The sequence below is a fragment of the Micropterus dolomieu genome, linkage group LG22, assembly GCF_021292245.1.
Source record: "Micropterus dolomieu isolate WLL.071019.BEF.003 ecotype Adirondacks linkage group LG22, ASM2129224v1, whole genome shotgun sequence".
Lineage (NCBI taxonomy): Eukaryota > Metazoa > Chordata > Actinopteri > Centrarchiformes > Centrarchidae > Micropterus > Micropterus dolomieu.
Window position 1 is genome coordinate 34,571,381 of NC_060171.1, and position 20,743 is coordinate 34,592,123.

General features: G+C 40.5%; 1 protein-coding gene across 1 annotated transcript in view; it reads right to left on the bottom strand.

Moving 5' to 3' along the window:
• The window catches only part of ntrk3a (neurotrophic tyrosine kinase, receptor, type 3a), a 530,438-nt gene that overhangs the window by 503,349 nt on the left and 6,346 nt on the right, over positions 1–20,743 (bottom strand). Inside the window, exons 5-6 of the mRNA XM_046038284.1 lie at positions 5,695–5,807; positions 3,965–4,148 (exon numbers count right to left, since the gene is read on the bottom strand). Of these exons, the coding sequence (XP_045894240.1) occupies positions 3,965–4,148; positions 5,695–5,807 (297 nt within the window). The remainder of the gene's footprint in view (positions 1–3,964; positions 4,149–5,694; positions 5,808–20,743) is intronic.

Sequence of the window (20,743 nt, forward strand, 5' to 3'; positions counted from 1 at the left end):
TGGACAGAACACACACACATATACACACACACCAGCCATGCCATGTGGTGTTGGCATCCAGTTTAGTGGGGGGGTAGTGTGTTGGTGCTCTGCAGGAGACATGCCTCTCCCTGCACTAATCTGTTAAGACCCCCGTGGTGCCTCTTGGTGCCTTTTTTTTTGTGTTGCCACATGCCCCATATAGCTGGCATGGCATGGTATTCTTTGTCTTTGTTTTTACTTTATTGTCTTGCTGGATTTTGTGTGTTAAAGTGTTGTTCACCAACTGATTTTCTCACCCACCTGTAGTGGTATCCACGTAGGTCATGAGATTTCTTTCTCCATCCAATGAAGGTGAATGGAATTTGGTTTATGTTGCTCAAAGCATGGCAGACTTGATGACAATGTGCTGTGGAGTAACAGGGTTAAACTGACTGGCCACTTTATTAGGTACACCTGCTCCATTGCTTGTTAAAAGAATTGCTAATCAGCCAATCACATGGCAGCAACTCAATGCGTTTAGGCATGTGGACGTGGTCCAGACCACTTGCTGAAGTTCAAATCGAGCATCAGAATGGGGAAGAAAGGGGATTTAAGTGACTTTGAACGTGGCATGGTTGTTGTTGCCAGACGGGCTGGTCTGAGTATTTCAGAAACTGCTGATCTGCTGGGATTTTCATGCACAACCATCTCTAGGGTTTACAGAGAATGGTCTGAAAAAAAGAGAAAATATCCAGTGAAAATGCCTTCTTGCTGTCAGAGATCAGAGGAGAATGGGCAGACTGGTTGGAGATGACAGAAAGGCAACAGTAACTCAAATATCCATTCGTTATAACCAAGCTGTGCAGAACACCATCTCTGAACGCACAACACGTCGAACCTTGAAGCAGATGGGCTACAGCAGCAGAAGACCACGCCGGGGGCCACTCCTGTCAGCTAAGAACAGGAAACTGAGGCTACAATTCTCACAGGCTCACCAAAACTGGACAACAGAAGATTGGAAAAACGTTGCCTGGTCTGATGAGTCTCGATTTCAGCTGCAACATTCAGATGGTAGGGTCAGACTTTGGCATAAACAACATGAAAGCATGGATCCATCCTGCCTTGTATCAACAGTTCAGCCTGCTGCTGGTGGTGTAATGGTGTGGGGGATATTTTCTTGGCACACTTTGGGCCCCTTAGTACCAGTTGAGCATTGCTTAAACGCGACAGCCTGCCTGAGTATTGTTGCTGACCATGTCCATCCCTTTATGACCACAGTGTACCATCTTCTGATGGCTACTTCCAGCAGGATAATGCTCCATGTCACAAAACTAAAATCATCTCAAACTGGTTTCTTGAACATGACAATGAGTTCACTGAACTCCAGTGGCCTCCACAGTCACCAGATCTCAGTCCAATAGAGCCCCTTTGGGATGTGGTGGAACGGGAGATTCTCATCATGGATGTGCAGCCGACAAATCTGCAGCAACTGCGTGATGCTATCATTCATAGTTCCGTAGCTCTATTTGTTAAATTATGGAAATAACTATGCTTCAGGATGTATTCAGTGTGTATTCCTATATCCTTTATCTGGTTGGTACTTTTGAAACATTCTTTCAGATCAGCACAAGTGATCATTTGTCTCCACTGTAGTTTTTAGTTGTAACCTGAGGCTTTTCCTAACCTGACCTTAAAACCTTGAATCATTTGGACATTTCTGATGTATGTAACTAAAATGTGTCAACAAAATAGCCTATGTTATTAATGTGTGCAAATTAAGTACTGTATGTGGTTGTGTGACACAATATGAGAAGTGGAGCTTATGTTGTAGATTGATTTTCTTTCAAATTTATATGAACAAAGTTTGTATGCTGAGAATCCAGTGCAAGCTGGTCACTGGCCCCAAACAGCCACCAATGTGTCCAGCAGTTTATGTTTTTTGGTTTGCTCCACTGTTCCCATGTTGATTCTTGCCCTGCTCTGCTTTTCCTTGCTCTGTCTGGTTTTTGGTAGTATGATTTACAGTATGATAGACTGATCAATCGGGCAGCCGATATCAGGGATTTTGAGATATTGGCATTGGCCAATACCGGTACTAAAAAAGGCCCATATGTCATCCTAAATGCAGCAAATCTAAAACTACTTTATTTACTGACTAGTAGAGGTGTGACGAGACACTTAACCCACAAGACAAGAGGAGATTCGAGATTGGGTTCACAAGATTGAGACAAGATGTGATTTTAACACTATTTTTAAGACATCTTTAATGCTGAATTATAGAAAATGTTTCATTATTTCCTGCATTCTGATGAATTTTTCTGCACCGGTTTATGGTGATTTCTTTTTTATTTATGTAAAGAGAAACACATAATTCAGGTTGCAGGTGACTATTCAAATCTATTGCCTAACTGTAACAGAACATCATGCAGTGCAGCTCTCAGTCATTCTGTGCTGCTTACAGATCTGTTCCTCCTGTAGATCCTATTTTCTCATGTAATATCATCCCTGCTGAGTAATGATTTAGTCTTCCCTCCTCTTTTGTGTCTTTGTTTTGGGAAGTAACCTCTTTAAATATGACACCTTTTCATCTCAATAATAAATTATTGAATTTTTATTCTGTTAGAATCTCCTGGACTTTAATAGCTCCTGTGTTTCAGCATGTTCATTGCTCAAGTTCTTTCTGTACATTTAGAATCTGTTACTGCCCTCTGTTTTCTCTGACATGTCCAGAAAAAAGTCATAATATTAAGAGAATAACACCATCATTTAATGAGAGGTTTACCTGCCCTTAACCCTGCTGTGCATTGCATATTTGATCCACTGGAAATAACGTTATCCCCTTCAGACCGTTTGACCGATGCAGTTTGGGACTGCATGTTGCATGTGAAACTGAAAGTAAGTGAAACACTTGTGATCAGGCAGAAATCTCAGCAGCTTCAGCAGCTCAGATAAAGTGCAGCTCACAGTTCCAACAGAGCAAGGCTGGCTTCAGTTTTTCGATGTTTATGTTGCAAAACTCTATCAGCTACATTACCACTCGTCACTGCTGGCTGGACTCACAGTGTGAGCGGTGTTTTTGATTACTATCAGGGCGTACACTGGTGTGGCATCAGCTGGGCAGAGTTGATTAGCTCCACGAATCTTATCAGTTATACATTTGTATTTCGTGCGTGAGAAAATTAACGTGTGGCTTGACTGATGGCATGTGAAGAATGTCAAATGCGTGAGTCTCGTGAGACAACTTTTTACCTGACGAGATATCTCGTCACACTTTAATCTTGCAAGATCTTGTGGCATGACATCTTGTCACAACCCTGCTGGCTAGTTTTATATATATATAGTTATACTGTAGAGAATCATGTAGTTGAATGACGTCTGACAAACTGTACCCCACTCTCACACATTCTGGAATCTACAGCAATCTAATGAATTTTTCTGTTTCAATAATTAAAAAAATCTAAAACATGTTACTGGCTAAGATAACAACCTACTGCTCAAAATCAGCAAAGCCAAGGAGCTATTTGTTAATTTTAGGAAGAAGGAGATAAAGACACGCACTCCTGTCTACATCAGTGGAGCTGAGGTGGAGCAGGTGAACAGTTTCAGGTTCCTGGGAATAAACATCATCTCACATCTCCACGCTGGTGAAGAAAGCTCAGAAACAACTGTGTTTCTTGAGGAAGCTTAAGAAGGCTAAATTTCCCGTGCCAAGTTCATGTCAGTTTTTACAGAGGAGCAATAGAATCATCCTGACTGGAAACATCACTAACATGGGATGTGCACGGCCCAGGACCGGAGGGCTCTGCAGCGGGAGATTAAAACTGCTCAGAAGATCATTGGTACCCATCTCCTGAGCATCAGTGATATCGGTGAGGTGAGGTGCTAATGGTTTCATTTGAAAGGAATCACAACAGATACTGTACTTCTGTTTTGCTGATATGTTTTCTATGTAGCATAGTACATCATATAATGACAGGAACTCCAACTCAATGTAACAACTTACCATCGAAGGGCTTGTCGAGAAAGTGCCCGTACACAGTAGTGGTGGCAACACCTAGGTAGTTGGTGGCTTCCAAAGTGTAGTTGCCATTGTTGTGGTGTGTTGGGTTTTTAAAGGTTAGACAGCCCTCTATGTAGTCCTGATAAATATCCATATCAGGACGAACATACTCAGTGTGGGTAATTTCCTGAATGGGAAAGGGGGGGGGGGACAGAGGAGCAACAAATGTACAGTGACATCATGTTATGAAACCCTGAGCAAATGCAAAGACCGGATATCTAATTTAATTTAACAACAAAATCTTCAAACCTGCTGAGAGCAATCACACTTAAAGATATTAATATGTCATTAAAACATAATTTTAGACCAGCAGTTCCCAAGCTTTTCTGTCAGTCCTTTGAAAGCCAAAGGAAATTCCAGGCCACCCCCAACCCCCGACCTGATCCAAAAAACACAGATTTCTTATTAACCTGTAGCCTGTGGTGGTGGTGGTGGAGTAGATGTAGTTCACTACAGTCCAGTTCTGAGATCCTTTGAATCCACTATATTCAGAAGTATATACTGTAATCTCTACTCCACTAATGGTACTGGTTTTTGGAGATTATTTTTCATACAAAACATATCATCAGCTTCTAAAACATGATGAAAGATTAAGTCCTTTAAGTCTTTTGTACTTAAAAAAACAAAAGTGACAAACCCTGCCAGTGCAGCACAAATATCCCAGCCAGCTACATTATAATCATCAGTAATTACAACGAACCTGTGATATTAATTATACTAAAAGAGTCATTCTGCATTAGGAGTACTTTAATTTTGATACCTTAAAGGTTCAGTGTGTGAGTTTTAGTGGCATCTAGTGGTGAGGGTTGCAAATTGCAACCAACGACTTACTCACTGCTCATCCCTCCCTTTGCAAGCTAGGGTGGCCGACACGCTGTGCTAAATAAAATGTGTGGGCCTCCATTTTTCCAAATTTCACATCTTCTTACTTTTAATGAAACAGAATTCTACTACTACTACTACTACTTCTTCTTTTTCCTTCTTCTTAGTACGTATTCAACATAGTGACCAAACATGCTCTTTAGAGTGTAAATATTACACCCTGAACCTTTAAGTATATTTGGCTGATTATACTTCTGTACTTAAAGGCATAATGAGTAACATTTCTCAGTTGCTGTTTGTAACACATGATTCAAAGTTGGCCCCTCAATGACCCTGCAAGAGAGAAAGAGAACAGCGATGGTCGAGCGAGCAGGAGAGTGACTAACGAGAGGGAGCAGGCCTGCACGCTGTTATTGGCTGGCTGCTACACACCCACTGCCCAAATGCCGACGCCCAGAAACGTTCAAATAAGAATAAGAAAATACACGCAAATACAGACACTGTCACACAATGCTAGTGTGTCATTGGTGATGATTGAGAGGGAGTCTTTTTGTATGAGTCATTACATTGTTTTGTTGGAAAATCCTACTCATTATGCCTTCAAGTAAAATTTTGCAGGACTTTTAGTACTGTATGTTCATAGTGTTTTATTGGTACTGCCACTTAAGAAAATATTTTTTATACTAAAATACAACTTCCACCAGTGCTTGTAACAGTTTTCAGACAACAAGTTTAATTATATTAAAATAACAATTTTGCACAGGTAAACAAAAGAACATTCAGAAAGAGCAGCCATAAAATAAACAAAGCTGTACAAGAGATTGACACATTGACGGATGCATCAAACACACCTTATCTTTGTAGAACCACCGTAAGATCGGGTGGGGTGAACCTCGAACAGTGAACTCAATGCATGTGTCATGCCGCCGTTCTGGCTCCTTCAGTTTCACGATGGAGGGAGGAACTGAAAAAGACAAAAGAGAAGCGAAGGACAGATGAGCACTGATAACTTCGTAATCGAAACAGAGACAGGCAAAAAAAGTATTGTATGGTTTTCCACTGTCATATGTATTTCCACTACAGTGAAGCTTATATTGTCTGTCGTTACACTTGTTGCAGTACACGGAAGGATAAGAGATGAAGAGAGAAAACAAAGATATAAAGGGGACAGACCTCGGTTACCTCATCACAATCTGTTCCAATCGATTAGGAGTGTGTGAGTGTCTGTTCCCGTTCTCGTGTTTCTCTCTGTTGACTGACAAAACTGTATCTAAATGCAAACACAATTTGGTATTTGCTGCAACGGTGTCAGCGTCTTACCGCAGCTGACTGTAAGAAATTCAATCCAGCATCAGAGAAAGACGATCGCTCTTATTAGTCATTCCACCACAAATGGAAAGTATCCTTTGAAGTGTGTGCACACACACACACACACACACACACAGCCTCCATCCCTACAGGATATATATGATCAGGGTTGCTTGTCTGACTTTTAGAAGCTTCAGACGCTCAACAGCGATGTCTGAAGTATATGTCTGACATACAGACTCTCAGTCAGTAAAAGGAGTAAAAGGAGCTCTGGATGAAAACACCCTTGAATGTTAGAAATTGTCGAGTAAAATCAATTAGACTAAAGCTATGGCAGCTAGCAGCACAAAGCTCAAGTCTTTTTGCTTGCTCTGTGTCTGCTAGGTGTGGAAATAGGAAACTGTAACACATTCACCACATCAACTTAAATAGTGGCTATATATCGTTTTTTGCAGCCAACTTACCAAATGTACGGATGTTAGTTAGTTCAACTAAATTTGCATACGAATACGGGTCTGTTTGCACACACTTTTTGTGCATTAGCTTGTAAAATTTGAACACACCACAATAAAAGTAGGGCAAAAAAGTATTTTTTAAGTGTCAAATATTAAAGTTGAATCAACTGTGCAATTGTGGTCATTCTTATGTGCAAGTAGAAATTCTAGAAGGAAATTCACCTCTGGTCATATGGGGTAGCATTTTATATACACGCCTATTTCTGCGCAGAAAGACAAGCATTCTTCTTATGCACACACACTCTTCACACATGCAGCCTCTAATCGGGACTGTTGGTGAGATTGCAGCCCTTAGAATTCTTTTATGACTGTACGTCAAGAAATGAGACAGAAGAGATAAATTGGTGCAGTATATCTGATGCTTTCAGGCCATAGTCACAAATTGATAGCAGCGTACAGTGCTGTTTTTGCACACATGGGAGATTATAATGATGATAAACACAACAGGTCTCACTATTTGTGAGTTTAACGAGGCTTGTTGTGGTAGACTCAGTGGTAGAGTGGCCTTTTTTTTATTTTGACTGTGTTTTGTGTTTGTATCCAAGTTTGGTGCATTTGGTTGCGCCAAAAAACTCAAATCACTTTGCCACTCAACTCTGTTAGCAGCAGGTAATCACATGTTTTCAGAAACCCGGAAAGCCTGCTGTGTATTTTTCAGGTTTTGAACATGAAATCAAGTCATTGCGATGATGTCAGTAATTTGTTTTGAACAGCATGCAGTGAGGCCTTTCCATAAAGTAAACACATAATTATATTCTCTACGAAGCATTATTCTAATAATTATTCATTATTACCAGTCAGAAAGTAGTCAGTCTACCGCTGCTGAAGTGACCTCGTGCAGAACGTCTCATTCTCTGGTGAATCGATCAGCAGTACAACATTGGCTGCAAGCCCAAGACATGGATGAATGGGATGTAACTACAGCAGCTGTCTGCTTGATGTCTGGAAAACTACAATGGCATAATCAATGTTTGAGTAGGTTGATTTACGGCACTCGTATAGAGGTAGTGAGGATGTAGCACAGGAGAATCAAATCCCTACTGCTGTGAGCTCCCTTTGTGCTCGAAATACCATGAAGAGCAAAGACAAGACAGAGACAAGGACAAAGACAACAGCAATGACGAACACAATAACAAAGACAAAGGCAACATAGCTGTGTGTTAGCCTAAAGTGGCAGAAGACAGCTGACATTTTTTGGCTCAAATGAAAAATATAACCCACCCTAACCAACAGGTGAGAGCAACACATACATTCAGATCCACAAAAAGCAGCCATTAACACATGGCAGACAGGAAGACAATATAAAAAAGACAAAAAAAGAAACCAGAGAATAAAATTTTAAAGAGAAAGACTTGTAGTTGTATACCCAAATCCTACATTCAGCACAAACAGAACCTCACAGTGTCATGGGAAGCAGCAGTCACTGCACTGGCTTCCTGTAAAATCCAGAATAGAATTTTAAATAATTCTGCTCACCCACAAAGCTCTTAATGGTCAGGCAACATCTTATCTTAAAGAGCTCATAGTACCTTACTACCCCACCAGAGCACTGCGCTCCCAGAATGCAGGGTTACTTGTGGTTCCTAGAGTCTCCAAAAGTAGACTAGGAGCCAGAGCGTTCAGCTATCAAGCTCCTCTCCTGTGGAACCAGGTTCCAGTTTGAGTTCAGGAGGCAGACACCATCTCCACATTTAAGAGTAGGCTTAAGACTTTCCTCTTTGATAAAGCTTATAGTTAGGGCTGGCTCAGGTGAGTCCTGAACCATCCCTTAGTTATGCTGCTATAGGCCTAGACTGTCGAGAGATTTCCCATGATGCAGTGAGCGCTTCTCTCCTCCTCTCCTTCTCTATCTGTATGCCTTCTTATCCCATTAATGCAATACTTCTTCCCTCTTCCGTAGGTTTGTGCTTTCCCGTCTCTCTCCTCTCTCCTTATGATGCTTTCTGCAGGTGTTTCTGGCTCCGGAGCTGTGGGGTCCGGATCTGTGGTTGTGGGCTTCCTGCTGTCCCCATGTTCCTGTTCAACATCTGCTGCTACAATTATTATTAGTAGTCTTGTTATTTATTTATATTGATGTCTGTACCACTACCACCTTTCCTGTTGTTTTGCTTTTCTGCATAGCTATTGTTTTCAGCTACTTCTCTCTCTTTCGCCCAACCAGTCGAGGCAGATGGCTGCCCACCCTGATTCTAGGATCTGTTTAAGGTTCCTACCGGCTAAAAAGTAGTTTTTCCATGCCTGTATTGAAAAGTGCATGTTCATGGTGGGTCTCTGTAAATAATATTACAAAGAGTACAGTCTAGTCCTTCTCTATGTGAAAAGTGCAGTTAGATAACTTCACTTAATTTAATTGAATTACTATTATTTCCATTATTTAATAATTTGCTGATTATTTATTCAATAAATTCATTAATTATTTGTTTTGTAAAACGTCAGATAATTGTTCATTCCAGTTTTCCAAAGTCCATGCCGACATATTCAAATGATGTATTTGTCCAACCAACAGTCAAAGATTCAAAGAAAGTCAGAGACCTACCATAGAAACCTAAAGAAACGTGTTCACATTTGACATTTGGCTTTGCCTTTTCCACTTCCCATCCTACTTCAGGCTAATGTCCAGTTGCAGGAAAATAAAACGATTTAAAAAAGACTCAGGCTAACTTAGCAACAGGAAATCAGAGACTGCTGTGCCCTTATATTTACACACACAATTCAAAAACTGCACTACATGAACACTCACTACAGTGTCAGTATCCGCAGCAGATGTCAGGAGAGTCCTGCTGAGAGTGAATATGAGTAAAGCTGCTGGGCCTGAAAACATTCCTGGCCGTGTACTAAAAACCTGAGCCAATCAGCTAGTTGATGTTATTACTGACATTTTCAACATCTCACAGTCTCAGGAGAGGGTTCCCACCTGCTTCAAGACAGCCACCATCGTTCCTGTACCTAAAAAGTCTGCAATGTCTAGTCTGAACTCTCACCCCCATTCTGATGAAGTGCTTTGAGAAACTGGTTCTTCAGCACATAAAAAACAACATCCCAGCCAGCCTGGACCCTCACCAGTTTGGTTTCAGAACGAACACATCCACAGAGGATGCCGTCTCCACTGCCCTCCACTTTGCCGACAGAGAAGAAGGCAGAGAAGACAGAAAAAGACAGAGAAGCTTCTTTTCTCAGGCTTTACACCAACATACTGTACATATACTGCGTTGTAAAATAGGGGTGGGTGATATGACAAAACTATTATATATGAATTATTTCAGGCAGGATCACAAATCACGATCTTATCATGATTCATTTTAATGTTGGTTTTTTAAGACTATTTGGCAAGTTAATGCTTCATTGGTGTGCCCTCCAGGCCAGTAGATTTGGATTTTACTGGCTCCTTGCATATTTTTACTGACCCAGAGAAAAAAAGAGAAAAATAACACTGTTAATCATTTACATTAATCATATACATTGTAATGATTAATTCAAACAACAAAGAACTGATCCATTTTGTTCTTATATGGTGTAATGGATAAGACACGTCTTTGGTGTGAGAGACCGACAGACTCAGTGAATTGGTGGCCGCGGGCCACATCCACCCGAAGCAACCTCCATGTGGCCCAGCACATAATCTAATAGATATAATAACAAAAGTAAACTACATGTATAGTGAATGGAAGTTGCTAAAGAGTGAGCTATATTCTTTCCTTATCATCATGGTTGAGTTTGACTTGCGCTGTACCGATCACCGCCAATCAAGGCTCAACATAACTGTCTGACCTGCAGCCTCTCCGCTCCCGTCTCTCTGCAGAACACCTCCACACACGCGCACACACACGGAGCAAAGTCAGCCAGCTGATCAGCGGACATTGACGACAACTACGCTGGTTAGTGTATGTACGTGGTGCAATAAAGACTTAGCCAGTAAAAAAAAATCTTTACCAACACTCCTGTTTAATAAGCATAAACACACAAAACAAGATGTTTTAATCTGCTCTGTCTCTCATCCACCGCAGCTGTGTTTTGGTTTGATACAAGCACAGCGCTAGTTCAGATGATAGCTTATTGTTACAAACAAGCTAAAGTGAAAGCTGTCTGTCTTCAGTAACTGTTCAGCTTAGTTTGCCACTTACATAAAAATATGGCACATTAAAAACTCAGCTGGTAGAAACAGACCAGCCCTCCTCTGTACCAGCAGCAGCAGAAGGAGTAGGAGCAAAAGGAGGGACAGAGCTGTCCATTCTTTCTGAACTTCACTCAGTATGTTGCTGTCAGGAATAGGATTTATTTTACTGACATGTTAGATTTGTTTCCTGTGAGATATTAATGACATTGCTGTTGTAAATCATGTTGCTGCTCTAGAAACATTTAGTTAATAAAAAATGTTAAATTATTTTTTTTAATAATATATATAAAGAACTGAACCCATAAGGATTACCAATACAAGTGTGTCAATAAAATCCTAATGATCCCAACTCGTGAGAAAATGTCCGGCCCATCTCTGCGTCCTGGTTTTAAAATTCGGCCCAGTTGAATCTGTAATTGAATAGCCCTGGTCTACAGTGATCATAGTAATATATCTTCCTTGCAATGAAATTAAAGTGTATGCAGCATTGTAGACAATATTTTGTCCTTTTAATCCATGTTTCCACTGCATGGATAGCCTTTGGAGATTGCTGGAAATTGTTCCGAGACCCCTTCTTTAAAGTGTAAATTATTATCATAATTTAATAATGCATTGCATTTAAACAGCACTTCATACACAAAAAGCGAGAACAGTAGCCTACTGGTCCTACCAGGCTGGACATGCAGTCTGCCTAAATATGTATCCCCATTTATAAAGCACAGATGATGGCCTACCATCAAGTATTTCATTTTGTGTATACTTCACATCAGGACTAATAACAGGGGTGAAGGAGTTTGTTTTTTCCTAGCAAACGTTATAGTGGGATACAAATAATTTCAGACTGTATTTTCAACCTGCCATAAAAGGTGTCCCCTCTTTATAATGCACAGATGATAACAAGTAAGTTATAGTGGGATACAAAATACAAACTGGGATCCAGAGAATGTCTAGTACACTAGAGCTTCTACTGTTCATTAAGCCTTACAAAGAAGTGTTGCATCAAAGAATGTTCTGTAACTTGAGCTAAAGTTTTTGTATAATGTCATTTAATACAACTAAGTTTCTGAAACAATACCTGCAAGTTTATGAAACATACGAAAACATTACAATATATACTAAACAAGCCATTTTGAAAGCTAGAACATTGCCTTTGTCTCTTTTGTCCCGGATTGAATGGGCCACTCTGACAAAACAACTGGCCCACGCCTGGCCCCCTTAATAAAATTGGTCTAGAACCGCCACTGGCTCATGTTCAAAACTTTCTGCACATTCAGAATCTCTCCCACATAGGTTATCTGTGTTCTCTGACAGGCCCAGAAAAAAAGTCGTAATATTACGAGAATAATGTCATTATTTATGAGAATTAATAATATTATTTAACAGTCAACCTGCCCTATACTCTGCTGTGCAATGTTACTCTGCTGATTTGGCCCCTGCAGACACAGAAACGTTAGGGACTGTACTACTGGATGAGAGGAGGAGGTGGATAAACAAAAGAACAAAAACAAACAAAACACTTTTGATCAGGCAGATATCTCACCACAAATGTTTATTTCAGCACCTCCGTTAAAGTGAAGCTCACAGTCCCAAACAGAGGAGGTTTATGCCTCAGATTTTAGATGGTTATTTTGCAAATCTCTTTTAGGGGGCTTTCACACCTACCTCGTTTGGTCCGAACTTTGTTTGTGAAACCTCCCACGGACCGGAACAAACAGACGAAATTTGGTCCGAGGAAAAGAGGTAGTCTCGGTCAGGATCAAACTGAACAATGGTTCGGTTCGTTTCAGGTGTGAAAGAATTTTTTGGATGGTTCGGATTTTCAGACTATTTACAGGAAGTTTGGCGGTTGACGTGACAGATCATCTTTTCAAACAGACGGCCACTATAGAAGCACACTGCCACATGCGTCTTTGGTTTCTCCTGAAACGGAGGTGCAGAAGGATTGCTTGCTGTCTTCTCCTCCTTTCCTGTCGGCGACGGAGGACGTTTAATAGCGAATTAGAACTAGCCTTCAGTATAGTTGGTGCTGCAGGTAGTAATGCCATAATAATAATATAGTGGCAAATATGCATATGTTCATTTTTAATTCAAAGATACCCGCTCAGCTGTTTAATAAACCAATTAATGTCAAGTATAGTGAGACGCAGCCCACATACATGATGACGACAGGAAGCAGGTCTGTCATGTTAAGTCCTTTAGTGCGGTCGCGGAATTGCAGTGTGAAACCAAACCAAAACTAACTGAATGTATCAAAACATGACCTTCAGCTGAATAAATGAATCAGCTGAGTGAAGTTCACTCGCCCTGACTCGTTATTATAAGTTATACATTTGTTTTTCACGTGAGAAAATTGATGTGTAGCGTGAGAACGTGTGAAAATTGTCAACTGAGTGAGTCTAAGGCTCAACGCCTGAGAGTTGGCAGCTCTGGTGTTACATTATTTAAAGGTTAAGCAAGCTAAAGCTTTGCTAGTCTGCCTAACTGTTAGCTCCTTACCTTTGCCTGTCAGACATACATGGTGCTTCTGAACACATTGTTTGGCCAGACACTTGGCCATTGCCTCCCTATGATTTAATTTTTTCGGAGTGTTTTGCTTCTGGACCTTAACAGGCTGCAGTGTTCGCTTAAAGCGACTCGCTTTACATTTGCGTGTCCTGCACATCTGAATGGCCAAATGTTTTGACCGTGGAAGTTAGAGTTTACAAAAAGTGCAATCAATACAAGATCATTGTAGGGGACAGAAGAAGAAGAACACAGGAAGTGCATGTTAGAGGTTAGGAGTTAGAGGTGTTATAAGGGGAAGTGTTCTCGGAAGAGATGAGTTTTCAAGAGCTTCTTGAAGTTAGAGAGGGACGCCCCTGCTCTGATGGCATGTGGTAGCTCGTTCCACCATCGTGGTGTGACAGAGGAGAATAGCTGGGACTGGGATTGCTTTGTGTGAAGGGATGGCAGAGCCAGGCGGCGTTCGTTGGAGGAGCGTTGCGGGCGAGAAGGTTTGTATTATGGAGTTTAGGTAGATGGGTGCAGACCCAGTAGTCACTCTGTATGCAAGCATTAGTGACTTGATTCTGATTCTGGAGGCCATGGGGAGCCAGTGGAGGTCATTGAGTAATGGAGTGACATGAGTCCTTTTGGGCTGATCAGAAACCAGACGCCCTGCTGCATTCTGAACCATTTGTAAGGGTTTCACCGCACAAGCTGGAAGTCCTGCTAGGAGGGCATTGCAATAGTCGATGCGAGAGATAACCATGGCCTGTACCAGAAGCTGGGTGGCGTACTGAGTGAGGTAGGGTCTGATTTTTCTGATGTTGTATAGAGCAAAGCGGCACGACCGAGAGACAGCGGCACCATGATCTGAAAAGAACAGCTGGTCATCAATCATGACACCCAAGTTTCTCACCACCCTGGTTGGAGTGATGGTTGAGGAGCCAATTTGTAGTTTGATGTTGTGGGGGATAGATTGCTTGTCTGGAATGACCAAGAGTTCAGTCTTAGAGAGGTTTAGTTGAAGGTGGCAAGCCTTCATCCATTCAGATATGTCTGAGAGACAGTCTGTGATCCGCGCCGAGACAGTGGAGTCGTCTTTAACGATTTACTTTCACGATTAGAGAGGAGGCTGCTGTCAGTCATTTAAACGTTTCCATTTTATGTCACAGCAAACATCGTGAGACATCTATGCAGCAAAACTAAACAGTAGTTATAAACTTGACCGGACAGACAGAGGAATCCCTGCAGATCTGAAATTTAAACGCTCTGGATTGATCATGAGCACGGCTGCTTTACTCCAGACAGTTGTATGAACCTGGACTGTATGTGAGACCTTTTGGATGTGGAGAAGAACAGTGAACATTAATTAAGGTTAGATTCTGACCGATACTGTTGCTGTATCAGGAGATTTAAATATGAAGTTATGCTGCTGTACCTCATGCGTAAATGTGCACAGCGTCTCTCTTAATAGGGAGACGCTGCACCAAATTTTACCCACCCGGATATTGACACAATGTATCGCCCACAACTCTGCCCGCAAACAGCTCGCAGTTATTGTGCACACGAGGTTTTCATGTGTTTCATGTGTTTTCCAAAGTGTGGACGTGGAACAGTTTTTCAAGTTCAAATGAGGGTTGCGACAGTATAATTAGCTGTGCCGGCATGGTCCTAAAGTCTTCATTTAAGTTGATCGTGTTGTCAGTGGTTTTTATTCCAATGATTTTATTGATAGGCTATAGCCTATATGCTACATATAATTACGGAGGTCCGGACCTCTGTGGCCTCATATCTGGTAACGGCCATGACTGAGCTAATTAGATCATCGCAGCTAACGGTAGTTAGCCACAGTTAGTGCTTACTTTAGCAACAGGGAAAAGTCTCTGTTCACCGGCAAACTCCATGAATGAGCCATAGAACTAAAACTGATAGATTGTGTACTGTAGCACGATACTAACGATCAAGAAGACAATTTAATCATTCACGATCTATTATCATAATATTGCACTATTGTAGAATGACAAAATAAATTAACCTTGATACCTTGAAAACAGAAGTCCTCATCATAGGCCCTGAGAACATTTCTGATCAAATACAGCAGTGTATAACGTAGACTAACCATGTTCCGTACACTTCGCGCATTCCACTTACCATTCCTCTGTTTTTGAGAGCCAGACAAGCATGTTTGTGTGCTCATTCCCTGGGGGAATACCCATTGGACGGTTTATACTTTGACTGATGTATTTTGGACCAATAGTATAAAAGAAAAGTGGGGGAAAGTATGTCCTCCACCGCATAACTTGATTTCAATGGTGAAAATGGGCGTTATGAGTGGGCTTATTTATTTATTTTAACAGAAGAAGAAATTATTCAAATTAATAACAAAGGTGAGTACATTTTATTTGGTTGAAACATAAGTTAATAACTGCTTAATAAGCTAGAAGACCATGCGAATTAGGCATGATTGTGTCATGATATTAATTATGGCATGTGAGTTAAGCATGAACCATATAAAAATGTTACCATATCTTTCTGAAGAACAAGAAGAAGGGCAAACAATTTGCATTTTTTTTTAAAAATCTAACGTAACTTAATTGACCCTTAATCAATATAAACATCATCACTGCACAAAGGATGACGTGCAAACAGCTACTGTGTTGACAGACGTACTGCGTCTCTGTGTGAGATTTTCTGCCTAGCGGTCGTCACCCGGAACTGACGTTTAAAAATTCCCATTTCAAAGCATTTATACAACAAAAGGTAAAATATTTAATTATTCGTGATAACATAATAATCATTTCATAAAGACTGTACTACTGTGAGAAGCATTCATTCAATCAAAATGTACATATTCGCGGCTGTAGTTTTCTCCTCATCCAAGCTGCTTTCTGGACTGTAGCTTGCCCAACCTCCATTTTCAAGCGCAGTGGGCACAACTAGCAAACTTACTGAAATCTCACTGGAACAAACTGCGGGGGATCTCTTTCTTGGTCGGGGATAAAAGAGGGAGAAATGATGATGACACACACATATAAAATATGAACACTGAGGTAATCTCTGAGTTGGCAAGCCACATTGGACTTTACTGTAGGCGTCTTTGTACATGCATATGATTGTACAATGTGTGTCGCTGCCACAAATAAACAAGTAAAAAAAATTAATCTAGTAATTTCCAATCTAGTAATTCTCCAAGAATTAGAAAATTAGAGAATTCTAACATTATTACAGTGTAATGAAGTGCTTCAGAGGTACCAATACCAATATCCCAGTTTTGGGTCTTACACTTATTTTTCATCATATTTTGACATACTATTTACATGAAAAAAACCAGGCTACTCATTCATACACAAGAGTCCTCGCTATCCTTTCTGTAGTGACTGAACTATCTAAGCAGTTAAGAATGAACTCAGTTTAGCTGCCTGGACACTGCTGTCTTTAGCACTCTATGGCTTGTCCATCTCACTGCTGATAGAAGAGAGATTAGTTTGTTCATCCCATTAGCAGTGTTGGATTTTCATTTCATTTCATTGTGTGGATCATCGTTTAATCATTCAGTTATTGTTTTGATTTATTGAGCAACTATGTAATGCAAGTTTTAGGAACAGTTCAACTAAATACTCTTACTTGTTTTTTTGGCTAAAGTCAGCTGTTTAGATGGATACCACTCTGCCTGTAAAATGCATATACAGTATATGTTAATTTGTGAGTTTTGCATTTCTGGTATGCACATTTTGTTACCTTTGGGCAGAATCCTGACTGAGGTCTTTAAACGCCACAGTATACAGCTTTCAATCACATTTCTTCAACTAGCATATACAAGTTTTTTCAAAACCATGAAAGGTCCAGGTTTCTGAGAGCTGATAAACCTTAGAACACATAATCAAAAAACTCCAAACACCTGATAAAAACTGGAATACTACTGTGCATCTAAGCACACTTGCTGGCTGTTGACAACTGTTCTAAACGCTGGGCAGATCAGATTTATGTGAATTTAAAATAAAAAGAATGGGGTTGGAGTCCTTTTCAAGTTACATGCAAATCTACTTCACATTTACATCTTTAGATTTATTTTATTTGTTGAAGCATCTGTTTACATATTAGTCACAGCATACTTTTCTTTGACGATTGACTAAATACTGTAGAATGGCCTTGAAGAAACAGAAATGCTGCGTCTAGATCTTAACAGCCTTAAAACAAAGAGAAATGGTTAGAACTAATTTAATGGGCAATTTTACAATCAAAGATATCAACACTGCGCTTTTCTGGCATAAATAAAGTATTTGTTCTTTATAGCTCACATCTTATCCATATGGACATAATCTTTGTTGCATCTTTCTGTATTTCTCTGTATTCAAGCAATATTACTCATGCCCGTTAGCTAAATATACTGCTAATGTTTCATTATCATAACAAACCACAGAAATACCTATTACACCTCTCATGAATCAATAAGCAATCCAACTGTGTCCAGATGCACAAAGAGATTCATGGATATGAAATGATGAATACACTGTGGTCTGACTCATCTATCTGGCCAGTCCTGCCATTAAAACTATCCAAGCTTCAAATAGCTGTCAGTGCTTCATGAGGGAAAGGTCAATAATCAAAGTTGAAGGTAGTGAGCACAATGTTGGCTCATATTGCTTACTGGTAAAATAAAGTTCCAGCACAGAGCAACTTAAAATAGTTTCTTCATTGGCCCAGTGTTTTTAAATTCAAGCCTCTGGGCGAACAGCGAGATATATGCATGATGCGCGGGTGAGGCTCGCACTCAAAATAGATTGTGCATTCATGAGTGTACTACATTATCACGTACATGTTTGCAGTGGGGTATGACAGGTGTGCCTTATCTTCTAAAACATTTTAATCTGTGCACATTAGAAACACCACACTTATTTATTTATAAAGTATGACATTTGCCTGAATATTATACATTCTGTTGGAGTCATCTCAGTTGGCTCAGGCCATATGTTACCTAATAATCAGATGCCACACAAATTATTGTCTATTTAGAAAGCCTCTGCCAGTGTATTGTGAAATAAGCATAGGGTAATTTGTCATGAATGGATAATTCCACTGCTGCTGAGATGTGCCATAGTCTATTGGAATTAATCAGCAATTTGTTACATTGTAGAGAAAGCCCATCAGTTTGAATTGTGCATATTACCCAAATTTATTTCTCCAGCTCAAATGTGGTTTTGTTTGCTCAGTTCATTTGCCAGACTAGGGTTTAAACTAAAATGATATTCCATACGCAGCCTTTTCCCTTTTTGGAGCGAGCAGTGAGCGAACTGTGTGGAGCGGGGTGAAATCTGAGTTTAGCGCAGGTGCCTGAAGCAGCTTTGTGCGGAGCAGAGGGTACGAACAGCTTCATGAGCGAGGAGCAGAAATTCTCACCTCTCCACTCACATGCTCTGATTTTTTAGGGCACAAGCACAAAACGTGCAAGGACTGTATTATGAATCACATTTTTGAGGGGCGGAAGGTGCTTGAAAACTCTGGAAACCTTGCATGTGCATCAGGTCTGATATGGGTCTCGAGCAGTGACACGGCAAAATGGTTCCAAAAGCCCCCTTCAAAATAGGCCCCCATGCTATGCTTTACTTAGATGTTCAAAATGTGTGTGTATCATTCCAAGGCACTAGGGCTGAACGATTTGGGGAAAAAATCTAATTTTTCTGTCAGATATTGCGATTACGATTCGTCTATTTTTGATGGAAGCCGGCAGGAAGTCAGACACTGAATGGCATAGAGAATCCAGTCAACTTTCAATATAAAACACTCCTGATCGTGTAAGAAACAATTTAACTACGTAGCCTACCTAATCATGATAGAAGCACAAAAACAAGGACAGTTGACCAAATTTACAAACTCAGCAAAATCATGCAGGCAATACGCTCTTATTCTGAAATGCTCCATGTGGGATATGTAGCCTTTGGAGGGCGGCACAAAACCAGCTCACAGAGAGCTGTTCCGTAGTTGAAGCACACAAAAGGACAAATGAACAACCCGTCAACAACATAGGGCAGCTACATGCTCCGCTGCTGAAACACTTCAGTGTGAGTTGACGCCGGACAAAAACACGGCACAGCTGCTGCCTATGCTGTTTCGCCTGACGCCGTGATTCCGCATAATCCTCCAGTTGTATTTCTTGTTGTGAAATGTACACGCCCCCTGATTAGTGAGTAGGACCGTAATAATAATAATCCTTATTTGTAGAGCACTTTTCAAAAACAAGATACAAAGTGCTTTAACAAGTGTAAAGAATAATACAACAAAACAAGATAAGAGCATGAAAAATTAATATAAAATTAGTAACATACAATAAAACAGGAGGCGCATGGCAAGTTTGTCACACAAGGATGACAACAGAATGAATCTGTAACTGCAAACGGGTCAGATGCGCTTTATAATAAATGTAGTGAACAACGGTGTGGATTTGTGCATTTTATATTGAATAAATTTGGAGCTACTCTAAATTCCTTTCTCCTCCCCAGAGAAGAAGGGGAGGGGTCAAAGTTGCTTTCTCTAAGTGCTATCCCGACCATAAAACTGGCACCTTTTTGATTCCGAAGCTGATAACGCGGGGCCTGACTGTTAAACTGACAAAGGGACACGAGCCAGCCATTAGCATCTCCCTGAACAGCCTATCAAAACTGCCCCCCCCCACACATGTTTCCGTGGCAACTGACCTTATGCTCTGTTTATTATCCCATCAAAGGGATACTCCTTGTCTCACCCAAGTGTGACATAATCCAGGACAGCCGAACTTTCAATGTAAAATGACTGCAGTCTCCAAAGACTCAAAGCATTTCATTAAGTTTAATTAAATCTTTAGTTACCTGATTACATTTGCCTCTATTTGAGTAGTTATGTTAACTGTTGTTGCTATCTGTTGTTGATATTAGTGCTGAAAAGAAAGTTGCTTTTGCAGTGTTTTTATTTTCAGCAAGACACTCCTTCATCTAATGTAATCAATGCTCGTTCATAATGCTTTCCTACAAAATTCCTTTAGAAATGATTTACTATACTCTTAATCGCCAGCTTGAATTTAAGGATGGATCAACAAAAATTCCCCGGTTCCTAAGGAGAGACGATCTTTGATTTAATCCAAGCTTTCCTCATGTAACCTGAGCTCCCCCAAGTGGGCGAAATAAGTATTACATGCCCTCGTTGGAAATGCCGTTAAATGTATAAATATCCTGACCAATAATGTGACAATTGTTTCCTGTTACCAAATGCTTAGAACAGTACAACCGTTCAACCATTGAGGTTCGATTGTGGAAAATATTTGATTATAATACGTGCAAATAGATTTCTTTTCTTTAGACATTAAGTTTAGAAAGGCAGTCCCTTGGGAAACCTGAGACGCCCCCTGGGGAACCACGCCCCAGGCAACAAAAGAGCAACACGTGACCTCGCTACGCTCTCTTCTCTTCGCTGTTGGCTCTCTTCCGCTCTGCTCGGCTCGCTGGACAC